This window comes from Larimichthys crocea, chromosome XIII (genome assembly GCF_000972845.2).
Source record: "Larimichthys crocea isolate SSNF chromosome XIII, L_crocea_2.0, whole genome shotgun sequence".
Lineage (NCBI taxonomy): Eukaryota > Metazoa > Chordata > Actinopteri > Sciaenidae > Larimichthys > Larimichthys crocea.
The window spans coordinates 48,282,547-48,309,840 of record NC_040023.1 but is presented as its reverse complement, the minus strand read 5'-3'; the positions used below and the strand labels follow the sequence as shown (position 1 = coordinate 48,309,840).

Genomic DNA, 27,294 nt, shown 5'->3' with positions numbered 1-27,294 from the left:
TCCATCAAGACTGGAAGTGAAAAATGACGTCTGGAAGTGTATGATTATGCTACTGGGCTTCTGCACATCAATCAGCGGACACACACACACACACACACATTCGACCACACATTAAACACAGACAAGACGCAGAACTTGAAAAATGAACGAGAGTAAATTAATCTCCTTGTCTGAGAAGTGTGTGTGTGTGTGTGTGTGTGTGTGTGTGTGTGTGTGTGTGTGTGTGTGTGTGTGTGTGTGTGTGTGTGGGTGGGTGTGTGTGTGTTGTGGAGCAGAAAGAGGGATGAACAGTGTTATTGGTGAAGAGAAGAAAGATCATGGTCAGAGCAGGATTTAATCAAGGAGAGTTTGTGTATGTGAGAGTGAGTGCAGTGAGCTTCATCTGAGCTTCACCAGCAGCTTCAGTCAGTGAGTGAGTGAGTGAAAAAATCTTACAGAAGCTTTAAAAGAAATTTGAGAAATCAAAACACGTGTGACACGTCTGGAATCACCAGCCTTTCTGTTCTCATGCCTTCATCCCTTGCTCCTCATCTCCTTCTCTCCCTCTCATCACCCCTCCTTCTTTGTGTGCAGCGCTCTTGGAGTGTGTGAAATTCAGACATTGTGGTGCGTGCGTGCGTGCGTGCGTGTTGGAAGTGTCTGAATTTGTGTGTCACAGCCAGCTGTGGCAAATAGACCATAATAACATACTTTAAATGCCACATCCCCTATTATTTGTCATGTTAACCCCTACGACCATCACCACATGCTACATAATAAAGTGCCTCTAGTTCCTCTCTTCATATGTCAAATAGGAGACCTCATATAGGTTCAAAGAAGAAGAAAAAGAACTAATTTCCAAAGTGGGGTGTTTATTTTGATGAATAGTATTTTATCAAATTGTTCATGTATGCAAATAGGATGACCTGAATATTAGAATATCAATATACTGTAGTGCAGTCCAGTTTAACAGTACTGCAGAAGAAGAAAATGATTTTCAGGTGATTATACACTAATGAAAACCAAGATACGCGTATTATATTCCATTTCTAGCATATTCTGTAAATGGAGTATGTGTGTACTTTATGTTCTTGTGTAACACTTGCATAGTGTGAGACTTGTTGATGTACGCTCTTACCTTACAATTTCTTTCCACTGGATATAAAATTTCAGGTATCTGAAACTTGCTTGAGCTGTGCAACCTGTCCCACTCCACATCAAGTCTGTGTACGTTTTGCCAGTGTTACATAATATCCACATAGTAATGCAGCGTAGGTGCTGATTGATATGAAAAGTCTGCACTACGTTACCTCAAATACAACAATAATACAATTTGACAAAAATGTTAAAGTTATCAAGAGTGCTGAAATTGAATTTCATATTATATAGAAATAATGAAAGTGTTGAATGGTGGAGAAATACATTTAGATTTCCTGAGTAAGTTCATGTCATAAGTGTCATAAGTAGTACATTTAAACATGTTCTGTTGTCACACAGGTCTGTTGCCATGAAAAACATAAACTGTGTCAATCCAAGGAGATAAATGATTGCTAAAACACCAAGAAAGAAGCTAAGAGAAGAAAACAAAGAGAGCAAGGTGAGTAGGAGGAGGAGGAAGAGGAGGGGGATAGATGTGTGTCATCAGAAAAATTGTGATGTTCTGCAAACTAACTGGTCATCATGTGAAAAATGTCTTAATAGCAGGTGACAAAATTTAACTTTGGAAGAATAAGATTTAAAGCCAGAGTCTTGATTCATGTTCTCTCTTTCTGCTTGCATCTATTTCATAAATTTAAGTATAATATTCCTCATTTCAGTGGAGACCTCATGGCATCTGCAGTAAACGTAAAAGAGGAGATAACACACGCTCTAGGAGGCAGCTATGGTAAGTCAACAGGGTGCAGCATGAGTGGATAAAATCTATTGATCTGCAATTAACACACACACACACACACACACACACACACACGCTCCATTTGAAACGTCTGAGATAAAGCCACCTCACAAACGTCAACCTCATTCAAAGAAATCAATGAAGACTCCTCCTTCAGATGCATCTCATTAATATCTTGGCGCGCAGAACGACTGCTCGGCATAAATCAGCAACTTTATTGTCAGTAGTTAAGAGAGACAAGACAAAAGTTGATGGAGGAGCACAGAAACTCATAACGCAAGCAGCTTCGGCAAAGACGCTTGTTAAAAAGATACCACTTTGCAGTGTGTGTATGTGTGTGTATGTGTGTGTATGTCTGTGAGGGAGAGACAGAATTAGAGCTTTTCATCCACTCCAGTTACTAATCACAGTCTCATTCTCTCTCTCACCCTGCATAATTCTCCCCCTCGCCTTTATAAATCTTTCTTCTCTCTCCACCTCTTCCTCTCTTTCTGAGGGCAGAGACAGCAGATGTGTTGGCAGGTTAAATGACCTCTGTGATGTATGGCTTAACAAACCCCAGGCATCCATCAACCCTAACCTAAGTGTGTGTGTGTGTGTGTGTGTGTGTGTGTGTGTGTGTGTGTAAAAAAGAGAGAGCGATCTTGCTCATAAAGTGCAATTTCAATTCACCTTCAGCCCAAACTTATGCCTGACAAACACACAGCAGAGGCCTCTCCTCTCCTCACCCATGAATCCATCCCACCATTTCATGAATGAGGGTCTCTGCTGGTGTATGTAGATGTGCTGTATACATGAATGTGAATGAAGCGGTTCAACAGTGTAATTACTTTGGCCAGTATTGCCCCAGTCTGCTGCATAGATATACTGATGAGAGATGCCCTTTCTGACCCGTGTGTGTGTGTGTGTGTGTGTGTGTGTGTGTGTGTGTGTGCGAGAGAGGAAGAGATTGGCGAAACAGATCTCACTGGAAAATATGTATTTTCATGCCACCTAAGGGAACCCGTAAGACCGCTGCTGTTTTACTTATTTTCTGTACATTCACTCAAGTACTGTACTTCAGTATAAGTTTGAAGTACTTCACTTTATGTAGCTTTCTGCATATACTCATTTATCTGACAGCTTTAGTTACTTTACAAATTAAGATATCTGCATACAAAACATATCAATAGCTTATAAAATATGATGTTTTATTTTAAATTATACTACCCAACACTGTATACAAGTACAGCTTAAATGACTACAGAACATTAATTAGCAGCTATTTTGATAATTCATAGTAGTTTCATGTAAAAACATTTCATGCTTCCAGACTCTCAAATGTAAGGATTTGCTACTTTTCCTTTTCATTATTTTAATAATTTGAATTTATTTTGAGTAGTTTTGAATTTGTGAAGGTGTCACTATGTGTACCTTTTTACAAACCAATCAATCAGCAGATTAATCCATAAGGACAAATGATTATTAGCTGCAGTCCTATACAAAATAGTTGAACATTAGAGTTAGCCTCACTCACACTCACACTCAGCCACCTACAAGAGTAAAATCCTGCATTTACATAATGCATGAGTAATCTAATTATATAATATATTAGTATACCAGTCACAGGGAACATTTGTGACTATAGTAAATTGAGTAGTTTTACATTTAATGCTTTATTTACATTTTTCTGATTATAGTTTATACCTCCACCACTGTGAAACAATGTAATGTCAACATGCTAATGAAGCTTATTTGATGGGATTTAAGAGAACTTGCAAGACAGTGTGCACAAAATGCATATAGGAAAATAGATGGAGAGTGAATGTGTGTGTTTGTGTTTGTGTGTGAGAGGAAAAAGAGGAGTTTTAGTACTTATTGTAAGTGCAAATGAAAAGGGATCTTGTAAATCGCTTACGTGAAAGTTTTCATCACAGCAACCCGAACACGTTTTCCCTGCTCTGCTGCCACAGTCGTCCATCAGCCCTGTGCTGACAGACGGCGGACGTGCCCTCTCCACACAGTAATTACAGGAAGCCAAGGAGGAGCTGCTCCAGGCACATCCTGGCATGCCGCTCACCTGGATGACTTTTTTCCTCTCAATTTGTGTTAGTGTTGGAGTTTAAAGGGCATTAAAAGACAAATTCAGGTCAGTCTGTCAGAGGAACATCTGTGGAAAGAGATGTAGCAGTGACTAAAAAGACACATAATACTGTATTTGTTTACTGCTAATATTTTTTATATTCTGGATATGATTTGATATGATATAATATGATTACATTTATTAAAGCATCCTTTCATCCATACCTCTGAAACCAGCTGTGGTTTTTTTCTTGTTGAGCTCAGTGGCACTACTCTAACCTAGTCCAACCCGGGTGCTGTGCCCAGTTCTGCTGCCTGTTAAGAGCAGATTCACTGAGCAGCAGCATCAGTTAAAGTAGCAGTTAACTGCTTTAGCATTGCAAATAGCAAATATATGCTGCTGTACTCAGCGGCATATATTAATGCCACTGAGTACAGGAAAAGTCATCAATTTTATTGTTTTTCAGGAAATGACTAACTCTACTATATCATGACAAATACCTTAAAAGTGACTTTTTTTGTTTTGTTTTTATCTAGTGACATATAGCACCTGACATATGTGATAACCCCCCTAATTTTCTACATTTTGATATTAATTTTGACTTCATGGGGACACTAATAAGATAAAGCATGGATCTTAACACCTAGCAGCTACATTGTCACCACAGGAATGCACAGAATCTGCAACCTTTCTGTTTTTTTCCTTTCCTTTATAGGAATTGATTGGCCTACCCCCTGGTTGTGATGAATATTTTTTGTGTCATGTTTAGCAGCTTGTCTTTTGACTCTCTGATTCTCCTGCTAATTGTCTCAGCAGGGCAGCTGAACAAGATGGCTGCCCTGCCCTCTGGATCACTGTGACTATACTCCAACAACAAAAGAGAAGCTGAGGAAAACACCAAGGAGAAATAAAATACTTCACCCATCCCTCTCCCCGAGAAGTGCCAGATCTTTATTTCACTCCTTTCTTTCTGCCTTTTCTGTCTCAGTGCCCACAAAGTGAATGGAAAGCACACGACAATCTTTTTTTGTTGACGTTCGATGGCGCGTGATAATGTGGTCATTATCATTGCTAAAGGAACAGGTTGAGGCTCAGACAGGGTTTCATTGGGGGCCTTTAAAGCACACACACACACACACACACACATACACAACACACACGCGCACACACACTTTCAGTGTGGGAAAAGAATGCATCTAAAAGAGGGACAGCTGTTTGGGTGGCTCATGAGGATGGCAAGATGGCCTACTGTAAACTCCACCTGTGCATACGGCCATGCCTCGGGCTGTGGGGGAAAATCAGGGCCCGGCAGCGTGAAACCCTGTGATTTTCTCCTGTCTGCTGGGAGGTGTGTATTAGTGTGCCACCCAAATTCATAAAAAGACCATAATATATTGATGTTTATTGATGTATATTGATTACTTTAAAATCTTCAAATTTAAATTTCAAGATATGGTAACAACTACTGTGGACTGTGTTGGCCTATAAAGGCAGAGAGCAGTAATTACAGAAGCAGTAAAGTTGAGTGAAAAGGGTTAAAAGTTTTTTTGTCTGGCTGGCAAACTGTGACAAATCTAAAGATTGTAATGTCTTTAAGGCTATAAAGCTGGACAATACACTAAAAATACAGATACTGTATTCTGTCTGTGGTTCATATAAGAATGCAGAATGTAAGTGGGAAATTTTTTCCACCTTGTTTCAGAAAATAATCTTTGTTTTCATTGTTTATAGTCCATTTAATGTATCTCTGTTTTGCTATGTTTCAGTCTGTCCTGCTATTAATTAATAAATAGTAATTTAACTTAATAAATTAACTTAACACATTTTTTATTTTTTCATCTAAGAACGTTAAAGAAAGTTTAACCACACCAAATCGTATGCATTCCACTAAAGTCAAAAGCTAACAGCATCTATATTTGGATTTGCTGAGCTAGTTAGTTTTAGCAGGCGTTTAACTGGGTTTTCTTCAACATCATGATTTAGCTTCTGCCTCATTTGGCGATGGCTAATAAACTGAATTACAGAGATGTGAGGTAATCAAAATTGATACTTTTCATTTACAGATAATAAAAAAAAAAGTACATTTTTTTTAGCCAAAGGCTGTGGCTATCTGACCAGATACCTTCCTTTTGACATAGATCCCTTGCTTTAGTTGTCCGTGGCACAAAGTGCAACAAGTGCAATGGCAAAATCTGTTCCCAAAGTGCAAAATGTAATGGCACTGTACAGCAGACATTAAATTTATCTTATTTTAGCCCCTAAAAACAATATAGAATACAGTACATGACCTACAACCCCACCCATTTTTTTAATACCTATTGAAAAATATGTCCTAAAACTATTTTTAAAAATCTGAGCATCTTTGATGGAGTGAACTGTTTGTCTTTGCATAGCATCACCAAAATTAATCTTCCTCACTATCAATCACCTGGAGCACATGTCAGGTTGGTGTGTGGTGTGGAGGTGTTGAGTGGATGAAGAATGTGATTAACTTTTTTTTGTCTGTGTGTGTCCAGCTGACTTCATTGAGGCTGCTCCTAGAACAAGGGAGATGAAGAAAGAGCAGGGAAGCAGTTAATACCAAACAAATGAAGGGAATGGATTAAATCCTACTGTTTTATTAAATTTGAAATTCAAATGAAATGCTACCTATGCGGTTTTGCTCATATATTAAGAGGCTGAGGATCATTCTGGATTATTTCTAGGGTGTGAGTCATCATATTGGTTAACCATCCATGATTTAAGAATAGAATTATCTATTTACTTTACATTCCTTATGTGTATTTAAATGATTTATAAAACTGAGGAAAGCGCAGGAAGAGATGTGTTTTTTTTTAAAGCCAACGTTTGTTTTGTGTTGAATGAAATGAAATTGAGGAGGCAGTGGTGGTGTCCTCCCCTCCCTCCCCCAGGGCTGACTGGAAACGCCCCAGGGACAGGATGGGACGGACCGGGCCAGCCTCTCATTCATCAGCCTCTCTCCCTCTCTGCATGGCTTCACAACATCAGGATGAAACAAAGCGTTTCTGCCTGTCACATCAGGCCAGCTGGCTTTAAACATTCAAGACCTTAAAGTGTAGTTTCCTTTTTACCCGAAAACAGTCCTAAAGTGGCGACCTTTTAAATTGTGCAAATCCTCCACACATATTTAAAGTGAATTGAGCGTCACAGTGATCTGGATTGTTGAGAGCTCTTGTATTTTGTCCACTTTTTTTTTTGCTTGCATGCTTCATGGAGACTTGCAGTGTTTGAGCTCTGAAAATAAATAAATCAACAGTGATAAAACTTTTTGCACATGGTTAAGAAACTGATAAAAAAAAATGCGGCTTTATTTATTAACCAAATAGTGGCAATCACATGCGCAGCAACATAACTGTTACTGGAGCTAGTGGTGGCCATGTTAGTCACCTTTTCTGATTAATTTCTGATTGTCCTGGTCAAAAATCACCACTTGAAATTTAATATCTTTTTCTTCATGTTGTCTCCTGCTTGTTGCAATTTGGAGCGCGCCACTCGCGAGACCTGACTTTTAAAAATTTACGACGTCCTCGAGCGCAGATGTTTAGGGACTGCTCTCTGATTGGTCCTCGGGCTCTCAGCGCCACTTCAAAGCCACGAAGAAGATACAACTACAAAAGCGGCGAGGAGAGGAAACACATCCAGTCCCTGCGAGCGCACAGACACGGAGGAAGATATCACAGCACAGGACATGGCTGCTACGCTGCTAGGGGTAAGTTTACATTCCTATGTATTTCATATAACATTTACATCCAAGAAGCTGCTAAAATATGTGTGTATTATGATTTTAATATTCATACACAGGGCTCTGTGTGTAGGTCTACGTTAAAATGCTTGTAGTTACGGTAGTGTGTTGTGTTTCCTAATATGAAAAAGTTCTGTAAGCTGACAAATCTCTTGTATACACCTCCATTCTCTCTGAAACTTCTTGTCACGTTATTAATTTACATTACTTTAATGTAAGAGGAGGTTTTGCACGCACACATTATGTTTACAGGCTGTTTTGTGCGTCTTTACGCACACCATGTTTAGCCATGGCTCTGATCGTAAAATGTCTGTGTGTTCCCCCAAAAGGAAGAGCCCCGCCTGGGCAGTACACCACTGGCCATGCTGGCCGCCACCTGCAGCAGAATCGGTGACCCCAGCCCGTCGTGTTCCCCTGCTCTTTCTGATGGAGCCCCGGGATCCGTCAAAGGCTTCCACCCGTGGAAAAGAGGCGCACCAGGCACCAGCAACCTAGGTGCGTGCCTCACATCTCTCGGGGTCCCCTCTGGAGTCTCTAGGAGTAACGGGACTGGACTGACAGAGACCTCCAGCGCTTTCGCAGTGACCTCTGCCCATTCTCATTTTGGAAATGATTATTCGATGTACCAGACCGCTGTGCCATCAGACAACAGTGTTCCTGACCCCGCGCACACACAGCGGTCCATGTTTCTGACCAAGTTCCCCTCCTCTGTGGAGAGCATAGCTGGAATATATCCGAGGATGCACGCGCATCCCTATGAGTCATGGTTCAAGCCCATGGGAGATGTCAGTAACGCGTCCACTGCCTGGTGGGACATAGGGACCAGCTGGATGGACACACAGAACCCGGCCGGGTTACCCTCTCCTCTAAACGGCTACAGCACTGACTATGGCTCTGCCTTCAGCCCCGCCACCTCTCAGCACCTGCTCCCCGCCACACAGCACCTGTTTGACGGCTTCAGACCACCTGTGCCGACTCCTTACGCAGAGTCTACGACAACGGGGACACCTGCTACAGGAAACCCCGTTGTTTCTCTCCCGGCATCTTCCCGTTCCTCATCACGGCGCTACTCCGGTAGAGCCACGTGCGACTGTCCGAACTGTCAGGAGGCGGAAAGCCCTGGCCAAGGAGGCACGAGCCCGCGACGGAGGGGCTTGCACAGCTGCCACATCCCGGGTTGTGGTAAAGTTTACGGCAAGACCTCTCACCTGAAGGCTCACCTGCGCTGGCACACCGGGGAGAGGCCGTTTGTCTGCAACTGGCTCTTCTGTGGGAAACGCTTCACGCGCTCCGATGAGCTCCAGCGGCATTTGCGCACGCACACCGGGGAGAAGCGATTCGAGTGCTCCGTGTGCCACAAACGGTTCATGCGCTCCGACCACCTCAGCAAGCACACCAGGACGCACAACGCAGATGGCTCAGAGGATGGCGGAGAACCGGGACTCGGGAAAGGGAGCAGCGACACGGACAATAGCCTCTCCGGTAGCCCAAGCCAGTCTCCGGGGCTACAAGCGCGCGAGATTGTCCAAGGCACGAAGGGCCAGAGTGCGGTGGAATAATTTACAAAGAAAAACTGGAACAAAGCAACACGTGGGCATTTGATGACACTGTACCAGCCTGTATGCAGTGTGTGTTATTGGACACCTAAAAACTCAAATGGCACTTTATGATGAACACTGTGTCTTTACCTCATCTATCTTATTTGTAGCCTTCTTTAAAAATAAATTTTTACTCTACAGTTAATCAGACTGTTATTTGAAGACATGTTATAAGCGCCTAATTTATTCTACATCTACTTTTGTTCAGGAGTGCTCTGTTGAATCATTCTGTGGGCTATTTCCTGACATCATCGCGCTAAATTTTAATTTAAGATTATTGCATATCGTTATAGGGTATTTTAAAATGTGTTTGGTTGAAAGATTAAATTCGTATGATTTATCTCTATCTGTAAATCACGATTATAACTAAACTGACCAATAAAACGGGACAATTTTCGATTCTCGTTAGACATTTCATTTAGCCTACACCTCTCATGTATATTATAATTTATGACTTAGGTGTATTTTTTTCCGGAGAATTACAAATTTAAAAGTTGTCTAGACTATTCTAAACCAAATTAAAATGAATAACAATATATATATATATATATATTTATATATATATATATATATATATCAGGCATCTGGAACTAATTTGTGCTGTCAGGCTAAATGTACATTGGAGCAAACAATTACTACAGACATGCTCCATTAAATAAAATAAACCACACATTTTACTCAACTTAAATATAGTTGAGTTGGGGTAAAAAAAAAAAGAAAAGAAAAAAGAAGAAGACATTTACTTGATCAGAATATTGAAATATTTTTACTTTTTACCTTTCACAGCTGACAAAGAATTATAATGTATCAAATAGTGTATTTTACACACTTTATGTGATTGCTTATTGCTTCAAATACTAAGAGTTGCCTTTGTGTGCATCTCCACCTAGTGTTCACTTTGTGCAGTCACCGGTTTACTGAATCACATGGGCTGCTCACACCTTCATGTTTTGGTTGCATCATAACATACTTTTGCCAAATCTTTTCCAGATACCAGCTGAAATGAAAACCTTCACTATGTGCATGTGCTAGCTCACAAATGCGCCTCTGTATGTTGCACTTCCTTGATATTTGTCGACCCTTTCATAATAATAATAATAATTAATCACATTAACAAGCATTAGGCCCGACAAAGTTTCTACATTTTTAGTGGCCTACAACATAAATCTGTTGGTGCAGAACAAAAACTAAACAACTCAAGAAATGATTTAAAAAAAAAAAATTAAAAAAAAAACGTGCACATTTTATTGTGATGAAAATGCTACACAACTAATTACATTAATTGACAGCAAAACTATAAAGAAAAGTGCTGTTGTTACCCCGAGCTCAGTGCCCAGTTACATGAGATGATTGTTATTTTATTGCTGAATTATTCTCATAGTTATAGAGAGACAGAGACCGCTCTTCATGAACACAAACAGTACTCACTACCTGAAACTCAAGTAGCCTTATCATAAAATCCCACATACATAAATAAAAAGGGGAGAAAATCACAATAAATAATAATTAGTGTTCCTGACTTACAGTAAAATAGAGCAGGTATTGCTGTAAACAATAGTGTGTTAAATACAATTAAAAAAAGAGGAACAGGATTGGAACAAGGCAAGCGAAAGTCTCACAAGATGCCATGCAAATGGCGCTCTGGAGCCAGAGGATCTAGTGCGTGAGGAGCGTATGTCCACCTCTGATCTCAGTACCTTCAGAGCTGGTTTGTACCTTTGTACTGGAGTTAGTTTCAGTCTGAACTTGTCAGTCTCCATAGTTATGACTCTGCGATTATCAGCAGATGCATGCAGACACTCTTTTTGTTATAGTGGCATTGTGTACAGGCATTTGATCATACAGTTATTCCAGTTAATTGTTTTTTTTTTAACATGAATTTTCAGTCCATTGTTATTCCAGTGTTGTGGATGTGTTACATTAGCTTCAAATGCTCTTAATGTGTACATGCCTTCTAATGCCCAACATATAGCAAACCATTGATTTCAAACCCTCCAGTAAAGCTCTCCTGCCTACCACAGTTTTCAGTAGTATAATGCAAAACAACTGTTCTAGTGCAAGTTTAACCATATTATTAACAACAGACAATCATATGAAACTATATTCTCACCTATCATGATAGAAAAATGCCATAAAACATACTATAAAACACTAAACACAACTGATTGGTTACCAAAAACATAATGCAATAAAGATGCACTGAAAAACACTAGAAGGCAATGTATGCCACACATCTCTATGAACCTAATCCGATTAAAAAAATAAAAAGGCATCCAGAGTCACTGGTGTGCCTGATGAACTAAATCCCAACGAACATTCAGCCGAGGTCAGTAATGGGAAAAAAAAAAAAACATGTCATACCTCAATCTGGCCACAGGAGGGCAGACAAGACAGCGAGAAAGCACAGTTTGGAGCATCACACAATCACATAAACCTAAAACATGTAGTGTTTTTTTTACTATAAAATCATAAATAGAAGCCTAGATAAATGCATCTACCTGTACCCCCCGTCTCTCTCTCTCACACACACACACCACACACACACATACACCCATAAGTTAGAGCAGTAATTGCTGCATGGCTAAAAAGCGAGGAATGATCACCCTTTACTCTGCGGAGCAGCCTCCTTGCTGCTACAGAGGAAAAAGAGGTGGAGGATTTGTGCTCTTTGTTTCATATCAATCTCCAGGATACTGGCCACATTAGTCACACAGTCTATGAGGGTTTGGTCAGTTCATTTTACAATTGTGATCCCATGGAGGTTTCAGAGTTTAATCTACCATTATCACAGTCTCCACATACAGCTGGTTGAAGTTTTATGAAGGTTATGCAGCAGACAAGAAGCCTTAAGTTGACTCTCCTTCTATATGTCTCTACTCAACTTTCTTCTTGACCTTTGACCTCTGCCTAGTACTGCCAGGGGTCGCCAAGGGGCATCTTGGAAACCTGGATGTGCATCTCCACGGAGCGGTCAGGTGGACGATCCCTCCTGTAAGTAACTGTCTTCTCATTGGTTGTGGGGATGTACGACAGGTCCTGAAGGGTGACAGAAATATACGGTAAGTAACTGCGACGCACATACACTTGTAGATATGTATTGTATGTATACAGAAAAACTCGATTTAGCGTTGCATTTCTTATGTGGGGAATCATGAGAGATCAAATGTTATATTTCTCCAAAAAGACAGGATCCTACACTTCCCACAATGCAACTCAACAGCATGTTTTGTTTCATGTTGCGGATGTTTACATCTCGTGAGTGCTTAGGACTCAAGATGTTTGCATAACTGAAAAGTTGGTCTTGTGAGGGCTAAAAATACTGTCTATTGACAATATCAACACTACATCCAAGAAGTGATGTCACCTGTCTGATATTTCCCAGTCTTGATGAAGACATTATACAGCTGTTTTCACTGTGACTAATAAAGTGACTTTGACTTATAAAACCAGTGGAGTACCCCTTTTAATATCAGCAGATCCAACTAGGTAGAAAAAGAAGTGTTTGTTACATTATGTAAACGTTGAGGAAGTGTGTGCAGCTTGCAAAACTCCCACATAATATAAATATGTACAAGATTTCCCCTGAGAGCATCATGTTACATCTGCAACGTCTGAATTCAAATATTACCAAAACAGATACATTAGTTTTTACACAGTTAAACACTTATAAGCAATTCAAACAGGTCAGACAAACATATCTCCAGAAAATCCCCCCATGTTAAAATTTCCATCATTTCCTTCTTCTCGAAGGTGCTGTACATCATTGTAAGGTCACAAATCTGGATATTGTAGATGGTGTGCTGGGAGTTGAGAGGAAATGTAAAATACAGCTGTACCTCTAAAAGCAGACTCAGATTTCTTACTCCAGGTTTCAGCAGACGGTACCCATTAACAAAAACATTCTAAAGATTTAAGGGGTCCGTAATGCTTCTGAGGGCTCCGGGGACACATTAGCTTCCATTCAATTAAAACCCTGCTGTCATCATCGCCTATATAGTATACTTGACTTTTGAGAGCTCACTTTTTCGGTGCAGTGGTAGCCTCCATCCTCAGCAGTGCCCCCTGGTGACCTGTCTCTCTTCTGTAACAGCAGCCGAGACACGGCAACCACCACCAGGCCACACAGCACCGTCAGAGCACACACACTTAGAAATGTTCCCACCAGCCGGCTGCTGCTGCTGCCGCACTCTGTGGGCGCAAACATAAGGTTTCATTGTGATGGATAAAAAGTTTAGAAACGAGAGTGCTGCATGAAAGACAGGTGTTTACTTCTATAATTTTGAGGACACCAATCCAGTCGTATTCCTCAAACCACCATTTAAAGAAGACAAAATAATGACAAAACTCAAATTAGTCCTCACAAAGATAGACATACCTGAGCAACAGCTGAGTATTCAGTTCCTGAGCAACATTGTATAACTTTTATACCAATAAATAACACATTTAATCATTTTGATAGTGTATTGATGTGTAATTAGGTGAATAGTGTCTTTCATTCCCACTGTGTTACTTTGGACACCAGGTAACACTTCACAGCACTAAGTCACACACCACCAACTATTTCACTCATTTTGGTAAAAGTGGATCATATTTTATGGAGAAAAAAAAGTTCCCTTCACTCCAATCATCAATTCTCAGTGAGCCTGATGGACAGTAAAGTAAAATGCTGCCAGCTATAGCTGCTGTTAGCTCATGTTAGCTCAGTTTGTTAGCTGAGCTGCTGGGGCTATGAGCTTCGAGCACCAGGGGAGTGTTAGTGTTTGTACCACAGGTGTTTTGGAGCACTGGGAAGAAGAGGTTTTCAGGCCCAGGGCGCGGAGCCGTTTATCATACCAAAACTGGGTAAATGGGCAATGTAACCAGGCTCAGCAACTTCTGATGAACATGATGTCAGAGGAGAAAACACCTAAGGGGACTTTGACAGAGGAAGCTAAGAAGAGAAAAAGACAGTGACTGAGCAAGAAGCCTAAGGACAATAGTAGTGAAATAAAAACAGTTGCGGAGCTAGGCTTCTTGCTGTTGGACTAGTAAGCAATATCAGCTAGCTGCTATGTCTTGTGTTGTGTTGTTGCTCCTGCTTGAGGTTTAACTGTTAGCAAAGTTGTCGACTCCATATTTTCGATCATAAATAATATAATCAGAACAAATAAATGTGTACAACCGTCCACATTTAGCAGTGGTATTGCACACGGGGGATGCAACATCACAAAAATATGTTTTTCTAAATTAATAATGCACAATGTAAAAATAATTAATGACCAATGAAGTCAAAGTATAAATTAAAAAGTATGTACATAAATATATTATATAATTACATATACTATACTATTATATATATATATATTATATTATATATATATAAGAAGTTCGCTGCAGAAATATTGTATTTAAGTACAATACTTGAGTAAACATACTTACTATTAAACTACTTATATATTACTTATTACTTTTCACACAAACAAATTACACATCTGCGGCAGCTGTGCCAGCGGTGCTGTACTGAAGAGTCAGCTGGCTACGAATCTGCTGGGGAGCATGTGTGGATGACGGGCTCATCGCTCAACACAAAGAGCCCAAAGAGTGCTATGACATTTTGTAACAGGGTTACCATGGAGACCTGGCTCCTGCTGCACCCGGGAGGAGTGGGCGTGAGCAGGAAGAGAGTGTCCCGTTGGGTGGAGGGAGGAGGGGGGTGATGGGGTCAGAGGAGGTGGGGGGGGGGGACGCACAATGAGGAGTGCTGTTCCAAAAAATTGGGAAGGCGGGAATGAACTGTAACACTTGGATGTGCAGTAATGTGTGTGTGTGTGTGTGTGTGTAACCCAGGGCATGTGTAAACCTGTGGGTTTTAAATTATGTATGTGAGTGTACGTGTGGGTTTTTTTTTTTTTTTTTTGCATACGTGTGTATGGCTGTGGAAATCAAGAATGTGAGCTGGGAACAGATGGGAAATGTGAAATACAGCTGTAACACTGACAGCAGGCTTGCTGACTCAAATACACCAGGGTGCAGTAGTGCAGCAATGGTAGCAACGGAAGTGACCTCGAATGAAGGCATGTGTTTACGTGTGTGTGTGTGTGTGTGTGTGGTGTGTGTGTGTGTGTATTGACATTATACCTGGTCTTTTGCTAATGTGAAGTTGGGTCTGACCAGAACGGGAGCTCGTTTGAAACCGGTAGCGACAGCTGTCATTACTGATGTACATACACTGAATCCACATCTCCTCTGCTTGACCTGAGAATAGAGACAGAGGGAGGGAGATGTTGTTCAGTCCAGGCATGTTAAGCTACAAAACCTCAGTGAAAATCCTCCAGGATTTCTAAAAACAAAAGAATCAATGAGAGTAGAATTACAAGAGATCTGCTGTGTTGCGCTGCTGCTGCCTTAAAGCTGCACTCATCAATATTTTTATACGGCTGTAACAATGGATCAAATTGCTATGAGCAATGAAAGAGGTAGTGACAAAATCCACAAAATTATCACCTGACTCTGCAGTCTGTCCTCCTTTCTACATAAGTTCTACAGAGCATTTTTGTCTTTTTGAGCTCATTTTAGTTCAGGTGTTATTGCAGCTGTTTTCAGCAAAAAAAAAAAAAAAAAAAAAAAAAAGCTCTGCTAAACCTGCTGTAGACTGCCTGCCCAGCACCAAACAGCACACAGTTAGGGACTAGCTGTGGAGCATTAACTGATAACGCCAGTTTTTCAGGAGGTGGTGGGGAGCTAAAAGGAGAGTGCATATTGGAGGTTATATTATTCAAGTCAGAAACACGACTCCAAATGAATACTAATGTTGTTGTTGTTGCTGGATGAGTAAATAGGCAACCATTTGCTAACTGCTTGCTAATAGCTTTATATATATATATATATATTAAAAAGGTGAGTGTTGTGTTTACATTCTGCCTGCAAAGGTCGAAAAATAATCAAATACTTAATACAGGTTTAAAGAGCAACTAAACACTAGCTGAAAATTGAGTTTTTGCTGACATCCAGAGCCTTTGACTCATGTTGCTGCAGTGATGTCATGGTGTATTCCAAAGTGTATAAATACACCATGACATCAATGTTGGGCGTGGTTGTGTGTGGTGTGGTGTGACGTGCAACAGACTTGAAACTTTACACCAAAGATGATACTGCTTTACAACCAGGTGCTAAGTTACTCTTTAGGATCTAAGTTAAATGGTAAATAAGAAGCTGAAGCCCAAATAGCGTCCATACATTTAATAAAAAATAACTAAAACCCATCAAAGCCCCTTTGTTACATCAACTTTCCTCAGATCCACAAAACTGCAAATGGTCTCTATTGATTAAACTGGCAGTACCTGATACATCATCCATGTAGCCCACCAATGGGGCACAGGTGCTGTTGCAGTGTCCTGCCTCTTTTTGAGCGAAACCATGAGAAAGGTGGCAGTCCACACACTCCCTGAAAGACAGAGACAGAAACAGAGTACATCAGTGCCAGCTTTGACTATAATCACTTCTGTAAGAGTTTCCATCATGCTTTGTGGTAGCAAACAAAAACTGACAAGTACCAGTATGATTGGCAGGAGCTTTGGCAAGCAGGACATCTCTCACAGAAGTCTCCAGAGTATTGGGGGTCGTCACACACACACATGCCACACACACATCTTCCCCGCCCGCTGCAAAGCAAGCCGTTGGCTGATTTGCAGCTTGCTGTGGAGACGGTACACCCACAGCTATCGCCTGTCCAGCCGTCATCGCACACACACTCACCTGACACACACACACCCCGTCCTGGAAAGAAAAAAAGGGTGTTAGAGACGTAAACGAAAAAAAATGTGGACTCATCTTATGACTTTTTGATTTGATCTTGTGATTATTTTTTGAAGAGCGCCCTCCTCACCTCCACACGTCAGTCCACCGTCATACGGGCAGGAGAAGTCGTCCATCTCGCAGTATTTCCCATATATTGGCCCAAGCCTGCTCTGATCACACACACACCTCCCACACTCACACACTCCCCGACCACTGCAGTCCACATCAGTCCCATCTGCCCTGCAATTCCAGTTTGAATCTCTATTTGAGTCCATAATTAGTCCGTGACCCTGCCACTGCTCCTGATTGGGGCTGTCTTGTATTCCACTGCATGGTGATTGGTTGTCATCATTGCACTGCTTTGTTGGTCCACAACTGCAGCGACATTTTGAGTGGATCCTGACAACAGTGGATTCATTGTAACCCACAGGGCGAACCAATACTGTTACATCTTCATCTTCACCATCCTCAGGACAAGAGCGTAGGCCGATAGTGATGTTAAAGTAAACCTGCATGGGAAGATAAATAAGGGAATATCTCAGTGATGTTTAAGTGATTTTTAGACATGCTAAAGCAGAGTGGCTCCATGGATGGCAATGGAGGTCAATTAGTTGGTTCATCACTTTGGCCTAGATTAAACTACTATTGAATAGACAGACATGCATAGTGCCCTGAGGATGAATCCTAATAACTTTAGTGATACCCTGACTTTTTTACATCATCAGGTCAAAATTTCAATTAATCCAAAAATACACCCGCAGAGCTAAACTGTGTTTAGTGCTAAGACTAAACTAACACTGTGAACATGGTAAAGCCAAACATTAGCATGTTGGCATTTACTCAGTATACCACAGTGCCTGAGCACAACCTCTCAGAGCTGCTAGCATGGTTGTAGTCTTGTTGGTAGATAAATGGCTAGATTTATTCGACATTGTTAGAGCTACATATCATATCAGACTACAATCACCCAGTCCTGACATTAAATCTATAGATACATAATATATGTTATCGCTTATTTCTGTTGGGTGACAGACATTCAAGACAGGCTATAACATATACCAACTACAGAGATTAATGTCTGACACTCTAACAACATTTGTTTTTCTCTGTGTCTGCTGTTGTCTTAGAGAGCCTCTACAGTTCCAAAGAAACTAAGTAGCCTACAAAGACGAATGAAACATGAAACTACATCTCATAGCAATCTATAATAAGATGATAGAGTTAGTCATAGCAATCTATAATAAGATGATAAAGTTCTAAATGAGACATGATGAACCTGAAGACTTATTCTGTTGGTGTGGGTGGAAAATTGTGCATAACAAAGCTTTGAATCTATGTGGGCCCTATGTTCTTGATCTTTATCACCATTCTGGTAAATGTGGGTACTTTCCAAAATCCACTTAAATCCACTCATGGATTAAAGGGCTGAACTTAAGTCCTTTGTACAAAGAAGTAACTGTCGAGCAGTGAATAAGCATCTTGGTGTTTGACAAGTCCCAAAAGGTTATGGAGAGGAGTCTCATCAGCAGTTTAAAACAATATTTCCAAACGTACTGGAAATGTTCTGAATAGTACCAAAAGGGGGTCGCTTCGGTTTGCTACAGAAATTCTACAGAAAAGAGATCTCTGCAGTGGCTTTTCTTGGAACAGGTATGAGAGCAGTGGATGTCCAACGGCCTATTTCTAAATATAAATGTCCTATTTGCATAAAAGCTAGGCAAGATAAGGATTTAAGGGGAGAAATGTCAGGGAATCACATGGAAATGTTTTCCTGTTAAACACAGCCTGTAATCCGCTTAACTCAGATTATTTACCAAATCTTTTGCTCAGTGTTGTGTGTGTGTGGGAGAGTGTGTTTGCATGTGCCAAAGTAATCCAATACAACCAATAAATATGCTGTGACATCTGGGAGTTAATCCTCCCACATAAACACTAACATTTTGCTAAGTTCGAAACTGAAGGTATGCTGGTTACCGTCTGGTTAGGCTGCACTCCCGAGCAGCTCTGGCCTTTAGCGGTGGATCCATCAGGACAGAGAGGTGATACAGACACCCAGTACCTGCTGACTGCCTTGTCCTCCACTGACACTGATACTTCCACCTCTGACAACAACCTCTGGATGTAGTGAGGAGATGAAAGAGATGAAAATGCAACATTAAGTTTAACACCTGGGGTCAACATATTCCATAAGCCAATGTCTTATACTGGTCGCGAGGGAGAGAAAAGGAAGTAGGCTATCAGGGGGGGCTTAAAATTTTAATGAATATAATCTGCGCGAAATGTAAAGTAATGAGGCAAGTGCCAGTAAGAGAGACAGAAAGGGAAAGTGTGATTAATTAAAGTTGTCACATGTCCCCAGAAAGCCCTCATTGTTGTCCATTCTTTCATTCTGAAAAACATGGGGGGGTTTATGGGAACAAGGAGGTGGGACCAAAAATAGCATCTTTGTATTCATCCCTTGATTAGGACACATGGTTTCCGTGGGGATCTGATAGCTATTATAAAGCCAGCTTCTGTTCTGAGCTCCGCAGCTTGTGTATGCATGCATGTGTGTGTCTGCGTATGTGTCTGCACACATGCGTGGTTGTGCACACAGATCTGTGGATTCGGCAGATTCTCGAAGCAAACAATGGAGTGCTGTGCCTGAGGCAAGATTATAGCCTAGATTGCTGCCAACTGAACGAACCACACACACACACACAAACACACACACATGAGGCCTTACCCTTTCATAACCTCCTGTTCTTGTCAGTGTTTTTCTGTTTCGTTAGGCCTTTGGTGATCAAAAACATCTCCAATCTTCTGTTTTCCCAACTTCAGATTTTAAGTTTGCATTACAAGCGTGTGTACTCGGCAAAAGATAAATAGTAATAGTGTGACTGATTTAGAGGCCTTCCTTTTGCACACAGGAATTAAGTAAGCTTTTATGACTAAACAAGGCTAACAGAAAAGTGTGTTCATGTTGCCTTAACAGATCAGCAGACTTATGTTTCAACACTTTTGAGCTAATAACTGCGTGGGCTTATGAATTCAGCTCATGCTGTGTTCCTGCTCTCTTCTTTCTAACCTTTCACTTGTCCCTGCCTTTCTCTTTCTTGTCTAAAGGGTGAATATTTACCAAAGGGAGGACAACAGAATTTGAAATGAGAAAGAAGTTATAAAGAAGTTATAGGGCTCTTTACCTTGTAAGCATCAACCACCAGCTCGATAAGGTTTGGAGCCTGGAAGAGGCCTAACTTTCCCAGAAAGGAGCCGGGTAGCAGGCGTACCAACTCCTAAAGAAGCAAACAGAGATAAAAGAAGAGAAATACTTCAATGCTTTTAACTTTAACCCTTCCCCCTTGTTGGAAAAACTGCCCCTAACACATCTCTATGGCTCAAGATGCTCTTAAACCTTTAGGTGGGTCATATGGAAGGTTTAAGTCTGTCTGGGGCGATATGATTGATTACATAGTTAAATTAAAGAAACTAGAGGTGAGATAAAGCAGTTGCCATTGACGCACACATGTCAATATATTTACTGTTGTTGTTGTTGTTGCATGTTCTTTTGTTTTATCTCTGACTTAACTACTCTGTTGTTGTTTTCTCACTTACTGTAGGCCTATGTTGTTATATGCTCTTGTGTGGAAGAGATTACCTGGTACCACTGGTACTGCTGCTTCTCCACAGCGAAGATGGAGTAGATATGGTTTTCCAGCAGCTTATCTGACAACTGACCCAGACTGGGATGGTCCTGAAAACGAGACACCCAACAAACTCAATACAATCTACCAAATCAAGCTTAAGTTTTCTATTATTAGTAGACAGTTTTCTGTTGTATGATCTTAAAATGACAATGTGCCTTTGGAATCTATGATTAACTATCAACTTTGATGTCCATACATGGTTGACAATCCAAGTGTGTGCAAATAATAGAGTACACAGTCCTTATTAGTGTGCAGTTGGGGAAATAAAAGTTAGATAAGAAGGTTAATATTACTCTGTATGGTAAATATGAAGCTACAGCTAGAAGCCAGCTGGCTTATCTTAGCACAAAGACTGGAAACAGAGGGAAACATTTAATGTTGCTCTGTCCAAAGGTAAAGACCATGTGGACTTTGAGATGCACTGAATGCCCAGTTAAAAGGTTCAGCTCTTTTAAGCCTGGCTTTCCAGTACATGTTTCCTGCCCCTCTCACCATCTGAGTGCTTCCTGTGTAGACATTGTTTTCCAGGTGACACAGGCCATCGTGGGGCGTGACGATCCCTGCCAGCCGGCTGTCCAGGGCCAGGTGAGACGGCTGGTCGGTCATCAGGAGCAACAGACGCTTGGCCTCTGGTCGCCAACCTACTGCTCTCTAAAGGACAGAGAGAGGACATTGTGTAATGTGTTTGAATCAGAAAGATGTAGAACTCATCAGAGATAAGTGACAAAGTGTTTACTGGTGTGCTCTGTTTTTCTCATTTTGATTCACTTATGTCACTAGTCAGCAACATTTACACCAGACTTATGTGGGAAATATGCGTTATATTTGAAAGCTTTACACATGTGGTAAGAAACTGCTAATTCAAACGTTTTACCCATCTGAACTACATTAGTTCCCATTAGTTCCACGAGTCACAGAGTCTCCTTTATGTCTATGAGTCGTCAGTGAGTGTGAGAAAAACATGGTTCTGTATGTGTGCACATGTATATTTTAGGAAACCCAGTGAGCTTATAAGTAGCCTTGACATAATGGAGAGTCTATTTCTAGAGTTATGACCACTGTGGTGTTTCCCCGCAGACTGGTTACTCAGGACCCCTGCACAGCGTGACTCACGGCCCTCCTGCAGCCATAGTATAAGCAACTCTGTGTGTATGTGTCTCCCATACCTCAGCAGTGTTATCATTACTTAGTGGGATTCCAGTGGTATTATCCAATGCTGAGTTAGAGAGCTACCCTACTCCCAGAATGAATGCCTCTCTCACCAGCATACTGACTTACTAATACTATTGGGCCTATACCTCATTTTCCTGAATGTATTCAAGTAAACTGAAAAAAAATCTTATCTTAAAGTCTGTTGGTAACTCTCTTTGTTGCACACACACTTAGCATTTGTGAGCCTGAATCTGAATCTGTATATACCCACCTGGCAGACAGCAGCTTGCAGCATAGCATCCAGTCCTCCCTCAGGTGTGTCCATGTTTCCGGAGATGCGCTGACGTTTGATCACACGCGTGAACTCGCTCACATTTCCCATCATGCTTAAGACATGGTGGAAGCCGTGGGCTGGACGACAGCGGATCTCAAAATCGCTGTTGACAGACAGAAATAGTCCAGAAAGTTTTTAATTGCAACATTAGAAAAAAAAACACCAGACAAATTAACCTCAAGAGCCTGTCTGAGTCTCCAAGGGCAGATTTTCATCAAAACAATGTTGCCCCCTCGTAACTGACGAATCTCTGCCTGAGTCACACAAAATTAGGCAGCTTCCTGAAATGCATTTACAATTAATCACTCAGATCACCACACCACCCTTTTAGTCTCAGTAAAAGAAGAAAAATTAAAGTAGCAAGAAAATTCACGAAATGAGCTATAGTACATGGAGAACACACACAAAAAAGCCATCAATAATCCAGCCAGCAAACTCTGTGTCTTGCCTGCAGGGGTTGTGGATCTTGGAGGGATGGACGTTGATGTAAGGGGAGACTGGTTTGTCCACAAATGAGCCAAAACCAAGCCAAAGGTCTGAAGAGTGCTCCGTCATACGAAGAGACAGAGCCACGCCCACTGTCTTCAGCTGCACCACAAAAAAAAAACACAGGAAAACCCAAGGGCAGGTAAAGGACGGTACACAGGAAGAGAAGAAGAAAGAATAGATTAAAAAATTAGAGGAAGAAATGAAAAGAGGGGAAGACAGAGAAGAAAACAGAGAGATTCCTTATTGAAGTAAATTCATTCCCATGCCAAATGTAACTGTGTTTATAAGACTTGTTTTTTCCCCCAACTATGTTAAAAACAACCTAGAAGCTTGTGTAAAAAAAGTTTGGTTTAAGCCTTGGAAATACTCTCTTTCCTTTAAAGAAAAACAAGTGAAATACTTCACCACTGACTCACTGAGCGGAACACTGAGAGCTACACCTACATGATCAAGGTTCTCCTGCATAGACGCCGATACATCAACCAGGTAGTACAGATCCACGGGATAACGCTCCAGCTGCTTCACAGCCACTACGATGCTGGCCTCTGAACCTGGACACACACACACAAAGATATCATTAATTAATTTTAAACATCAGTCAGAGAGCCACTATTTTATTCTTAGACGGTACATACCTGGTCTGAGGGTGACACTGATGTCTTGTGGTGACACTTGGGTGCTGCTGATGGTGGCGTTGACCTCCACCTTGATCTCTGATTGCTCCATGAACTCCGCTTCACAGCCCCTCCTGAGCAGCTTCACTGGCAGGTCGCAGCGCTGGCTCTGGCCCGTCCCATCCAGAAAGTCCTAGAGTCAGTCACACAAGGTAAAAAAAAAAAAGGAATGAATGAAAAATACCCTTCATCCCCTCTAATCGTAATTTTTTTAAGTGCAGTTTTCGATCTAGAGAACAAAATAAAAAAGATGAACGAGGCACAGAAAAAGATGCTCTTGCTCACTGGATCAGTTTATAAATGCATGAGCACACACACAAGCACATCAGAGTCACTTTCCTAATCTCTATTCTCTGTAGAGCACAGCGTGAGCAAAGTTAAAAGGTCTTTGGCTCATTTCTCAGAAAACAACATAGCACATTTGTAACGGTTTCATGATTACTCAGCTTTCGCTTCGTCATTTTTATGATGTTTTACTGATTCACAGTGTAGTTACACTGATGAAAACCATTACCATAATATTATGCGATCCTAAAATTACTCATTAGTTTATAATATCAGGTGTCCTCTTTGTGTTTACTCAACCATGTCCAGATCTACTTTCTAATGATAGAGACAAGAGATGCTCCAACTGGCTTTTTCTTATTTAGAATATGATTTAGGAATAACTTCACTGAATGAATCTTGCTCTAAATGACCCCTCCGCTGCCAATAGCCAGTTGCTCGACAACAGTACAACAGCATCATGCCTTACAGATTTGGAGTGGATTAATGACCTTTGGCACTTCAGCTTTCTGTGTCTAGCACTGGAAACATAACACTAGTCCAGTAAATGTGCCTTTTTACATAATGTCATGAGCCTGATTGCTATGAGTCCATTTAAAGAGTGTCACATGACCAACAAAATCATGCAAATAAGGAATGAAAATCAATGCTCAATTAGCTGGAATAACTACAAATTTTAAATCAGAAACAGCACAAGAACAAAACAGTAACAGTAACTGAATATGTGACCACGGCCTGAACCTGAAAACTATACTGAATTTGGTTTATTTATGGCTGTCCCTGTGGGTATAATTTGTCCTGTAACAACTCCAAAACCAGAGTGTCACAGCAACTTCCCCGGACTTTCCTTACACTGTTTTGCCCCTAAGCCCTCAAACATATTCACAAGCTGTGTACCTGCTTACTTGACTCTGTGTGTGAAGGAGCATAGAGAGGTGGTGTTTAAATGCTTTCACACACCAGTGAGCCCAGCCCCACTTAATGATGTCAGTTAGGATTAGGGTTTAAATGGTGGGAAAGCACCTGAAGTCTGTAAACACACACATGTCGATTGTCTCGTGTGATTTATTTGAGTGTTGTGACTGGCGATGGCTCTGGAAGAGATTTACAGCTTCTCAAAGCTGATTCAGGGTGGGCTCTTTATGAGATAGACACCCAGAATGGAAAGACGGGCGGATGCACACTTTGAGAGAAATGCAGTGATATGTGTGAGCGAGTGCCTAGACTAAACACATGGATAGAAAGTGGCTCTGTCTCTTGCTGACACATGAGAAAGCATGCATGGAAACACACGCAGTCTCACATAGGTCAAAGGGCAAGCCACTAAGCTCAAACATCCACATTATATTCACATCTGTGGAGGCATCAAAGCTTTGGTGTGTGTCATCTGAGGAATGCTGCTGAATGTCTGCCACGTTCTCTCTTTTTTCCCTCTGTCTCTCTAGCTCCATCACAGACAAACACACACATTCCTACCTCCTTGAAGCACCAGGCGCACTGTGGTCCACGTCTGAGACACTCTGTACAAGAAGTGACACCAGGAGACCAACACACACTGTCACCTGGAAGAGGAGAGACGGAGGAGAAAGAAAGACAGAGAAAACAGAGACAGTCAGCCAAAGATGGAGAAGGAATGAGACGAGGAGAAGAATCTGTGATTAGCATATGAAAGAATGTGTGTGTCAACACTCATTAGCCATGCAGCCGAGCCCCTGTGGATAGTTAAAGATCTCATGCACACTTTTGATGATGGAAGCACCACTTAGCATCCCATATGAGGCTATCCAGTACGCATCAGCCGGTCATTTGGTGGAGAAATGGCTGGGAGTGTGGAAACAGGTGCTTGAGTTGCTGGAGTGGTGCAATGGATCATTTCTCACATCTGCGCACACTCACACATCCACACGTACGCACAAGGAGGACATCTAATCATGAGTCAATCAGCAAACGCTTAATGTGCACAAAAGCAATGTGAAGTGACACTGTGACAAATCACTCAGGGCAAAAATACTTTTATGCAGCGTTAGCAGAAAAATACAGCAAAGATATGAGCTGAAGATTATTACGAGGTGACAAAGGGGGCAGAAAGGACCTGGGGCTGTATGTAGTCGGATTAATGATTCATTGAAGTGATTTATCTGCTGAGATCCAATTTTTCCAGAGCCATTTCTGTGAGCTACAGGGCTGGAATATAGGACAGAGAAAAGGCTGCAGGTCCATCACTAACAGCAAGCCACTGTGACCCAATTAGCACTCCTGTCCTCTGGCAATCTCCTGAATAGGTGAAGCTTTTAAACCCCTAATTATAACTGATCAATACATGCTCAGACAAGAGGTGGGTGTGTTGTGGGCTGTTCCAGTGGGCTCCCTGATTGTGGGTTTACAGGTTTCCATTCAAAAGTGAATGAATACTTCATAGTCCTTCTAAAACATGTGATAATGACAGGAAATATGACCCTAAAACGCTCATGAAGATGATTCTTCAGTAGGGATGATGTAGGAGGGGTCCATTACATGAGACACCTGGGAGTCAGGGGGGGCTGATGTTGCGCAGTGATGTCTTGACAAGATACAAATATGTGGGCTAATTGCAGGGATATGATGTAGGCCTAATTGGCCTTAATGAGCCTCCACTCACCGGCACCGGAGGCTTCTGCGCAGAGAGAAACCACCAAGCAGCAGAGCAGGAGACACAGGGGGACGCTGCCGTATGTCCCGAGCCAAGAAGTCATATTATCCTATCCACACCGGGAGGGCGACCTGAGCGAAGCAGCGAGGAGGAGGCGCAGGAGGAGCAGATGCTGTAGCACAGCTACTGAACCGGGGGAGACCGGGCACCGTGCGTCCACCGCCGCACGAACAATAGCCGGGAGTGCAGGACCGAGCCGCGGGGCATTGTCGTTCACCTAATAACCTTCTAATCCCGGAGAGGTATTCACATCCCCCGGGTTAAATCAGCTTACGAGCGCGCTCCCCCGTGGACCACGAGAGGAGGTGAAGCAATCGGCTGAGTGCGGCGACTGCGGCTGCGGCGCAAGTTCCTCCATCTATTTCCGTCCAGCCGCAGGTGTGCGACGTGTCCAAGCGTACTTTACAGCGATGAACCTCGTCTCACAGCTGATGGTGAAGTCTCACTCCGGGACAGCGCGGAGCTGAGTTACAAACACACGCACACACACACACACACACACACGGCGTAGCACCAAGTCAGTGCTGCGTTCAGCCGGTGCGCACCAACATGCCGACTGAACATCCCACACTAAAGCCAGGAGAGTGACCGTGTTTAAACCGCTGTACTGCCATGGCAACGACGCACTGTCCTCACTGAATCAGAGAGGGGGTGAGAGAGTTAAAGAGGGAGGAGAGAGAGACAAATAAGGAGAGAGAGAGAGAGAGTGAAGGGGGGGATAGCGTTCACAAGAAGGAGTTGCGGTGGGGTACATTCCAAGTACATAGCCTTGAATTGAGCACGGATGTTTATATTGCTTCTTCAGGGAGCCGTTTAACAGCACTGAGGGCTCCTGTGTGCATGTGGGGACCTAAATTGTGTGAGGATGGATGTTGGGGTAAAAGGAGTAGAAGGGGGTGGGGGTGGGGGTCAA

General features: G+C 41.9%; 2 protein-coding genes across 2 annotated transcripts; one reads left to right on the top strand and one right to left on the bottom strand.

Annotated features, from left to right (window-relative positions):
- Nucleotides 1–7,351: 7,351 nt before the first annotated feature.
- Nucleotides 7,352–9,441, top strand: sp8a (sp8 transcription factor a). Its single transcript, XM_010752929.3, has 2 exons — nucleotides 7,352–7,665; nucleotides 8,028–9,441. Exons 1-2 carry the CDS (start codon nucleotides 7,645–7,647, stop codon nucleotides 9,255–9,257), a joined length of 1,251 nt encoding a protein of 416 aa, XP_010751231.2. The 5' UTR covers nucleotides 7,352–7,644; the 3' UTR covers nucleotides 9,258–9,441.
- A 608-nt stretch (nucleotides 9,442–10,049) lies between these two features.
- itgb8 (integrin, beta 8) lies at nucleotides 10,050–27,021 on the bottom strand. Its single transcript, XM_019262683.2, has 16 exons — nucleotides 26,331–27,021; nucleotides 25,169–25,254; nucleotides 23,369–23,540; nucleotides 23,178–23,284; nucleotides 22,693–22,832; nucleotides 22,182–22,347; nucleotides 21,251–21,409; nucleotides 20,710–20,805; nucleotides 20,255–20,347; nucleotides 19,047–19,187; nucleotides 17,161–17,581; nucleotides 16,829–17,051; nucleotides 16,616–16,719; nucleotides 15,414–15,530; nucleotides 13,318–13,484; nucleotides 10,050–12,332 (listed from the first exon to the last, which is right to left on the bottom strand). The coding sequence occupies exons 1-16, from the start codon at nucleotides 26,422–26,424 to the stop codon at nucleotides 12,204–12,206; spliced, it is 2,415 nt and encodes an 804-aa protein (XP_019118228.1). The 5' UTR covers nucleotides 26,425–27,021; the 3' UTR covers nucleotides 10,050–12,203.
- Between the last annotated feature and the right edge of the window lie 273 nt (nucleotides 27,022–27,294).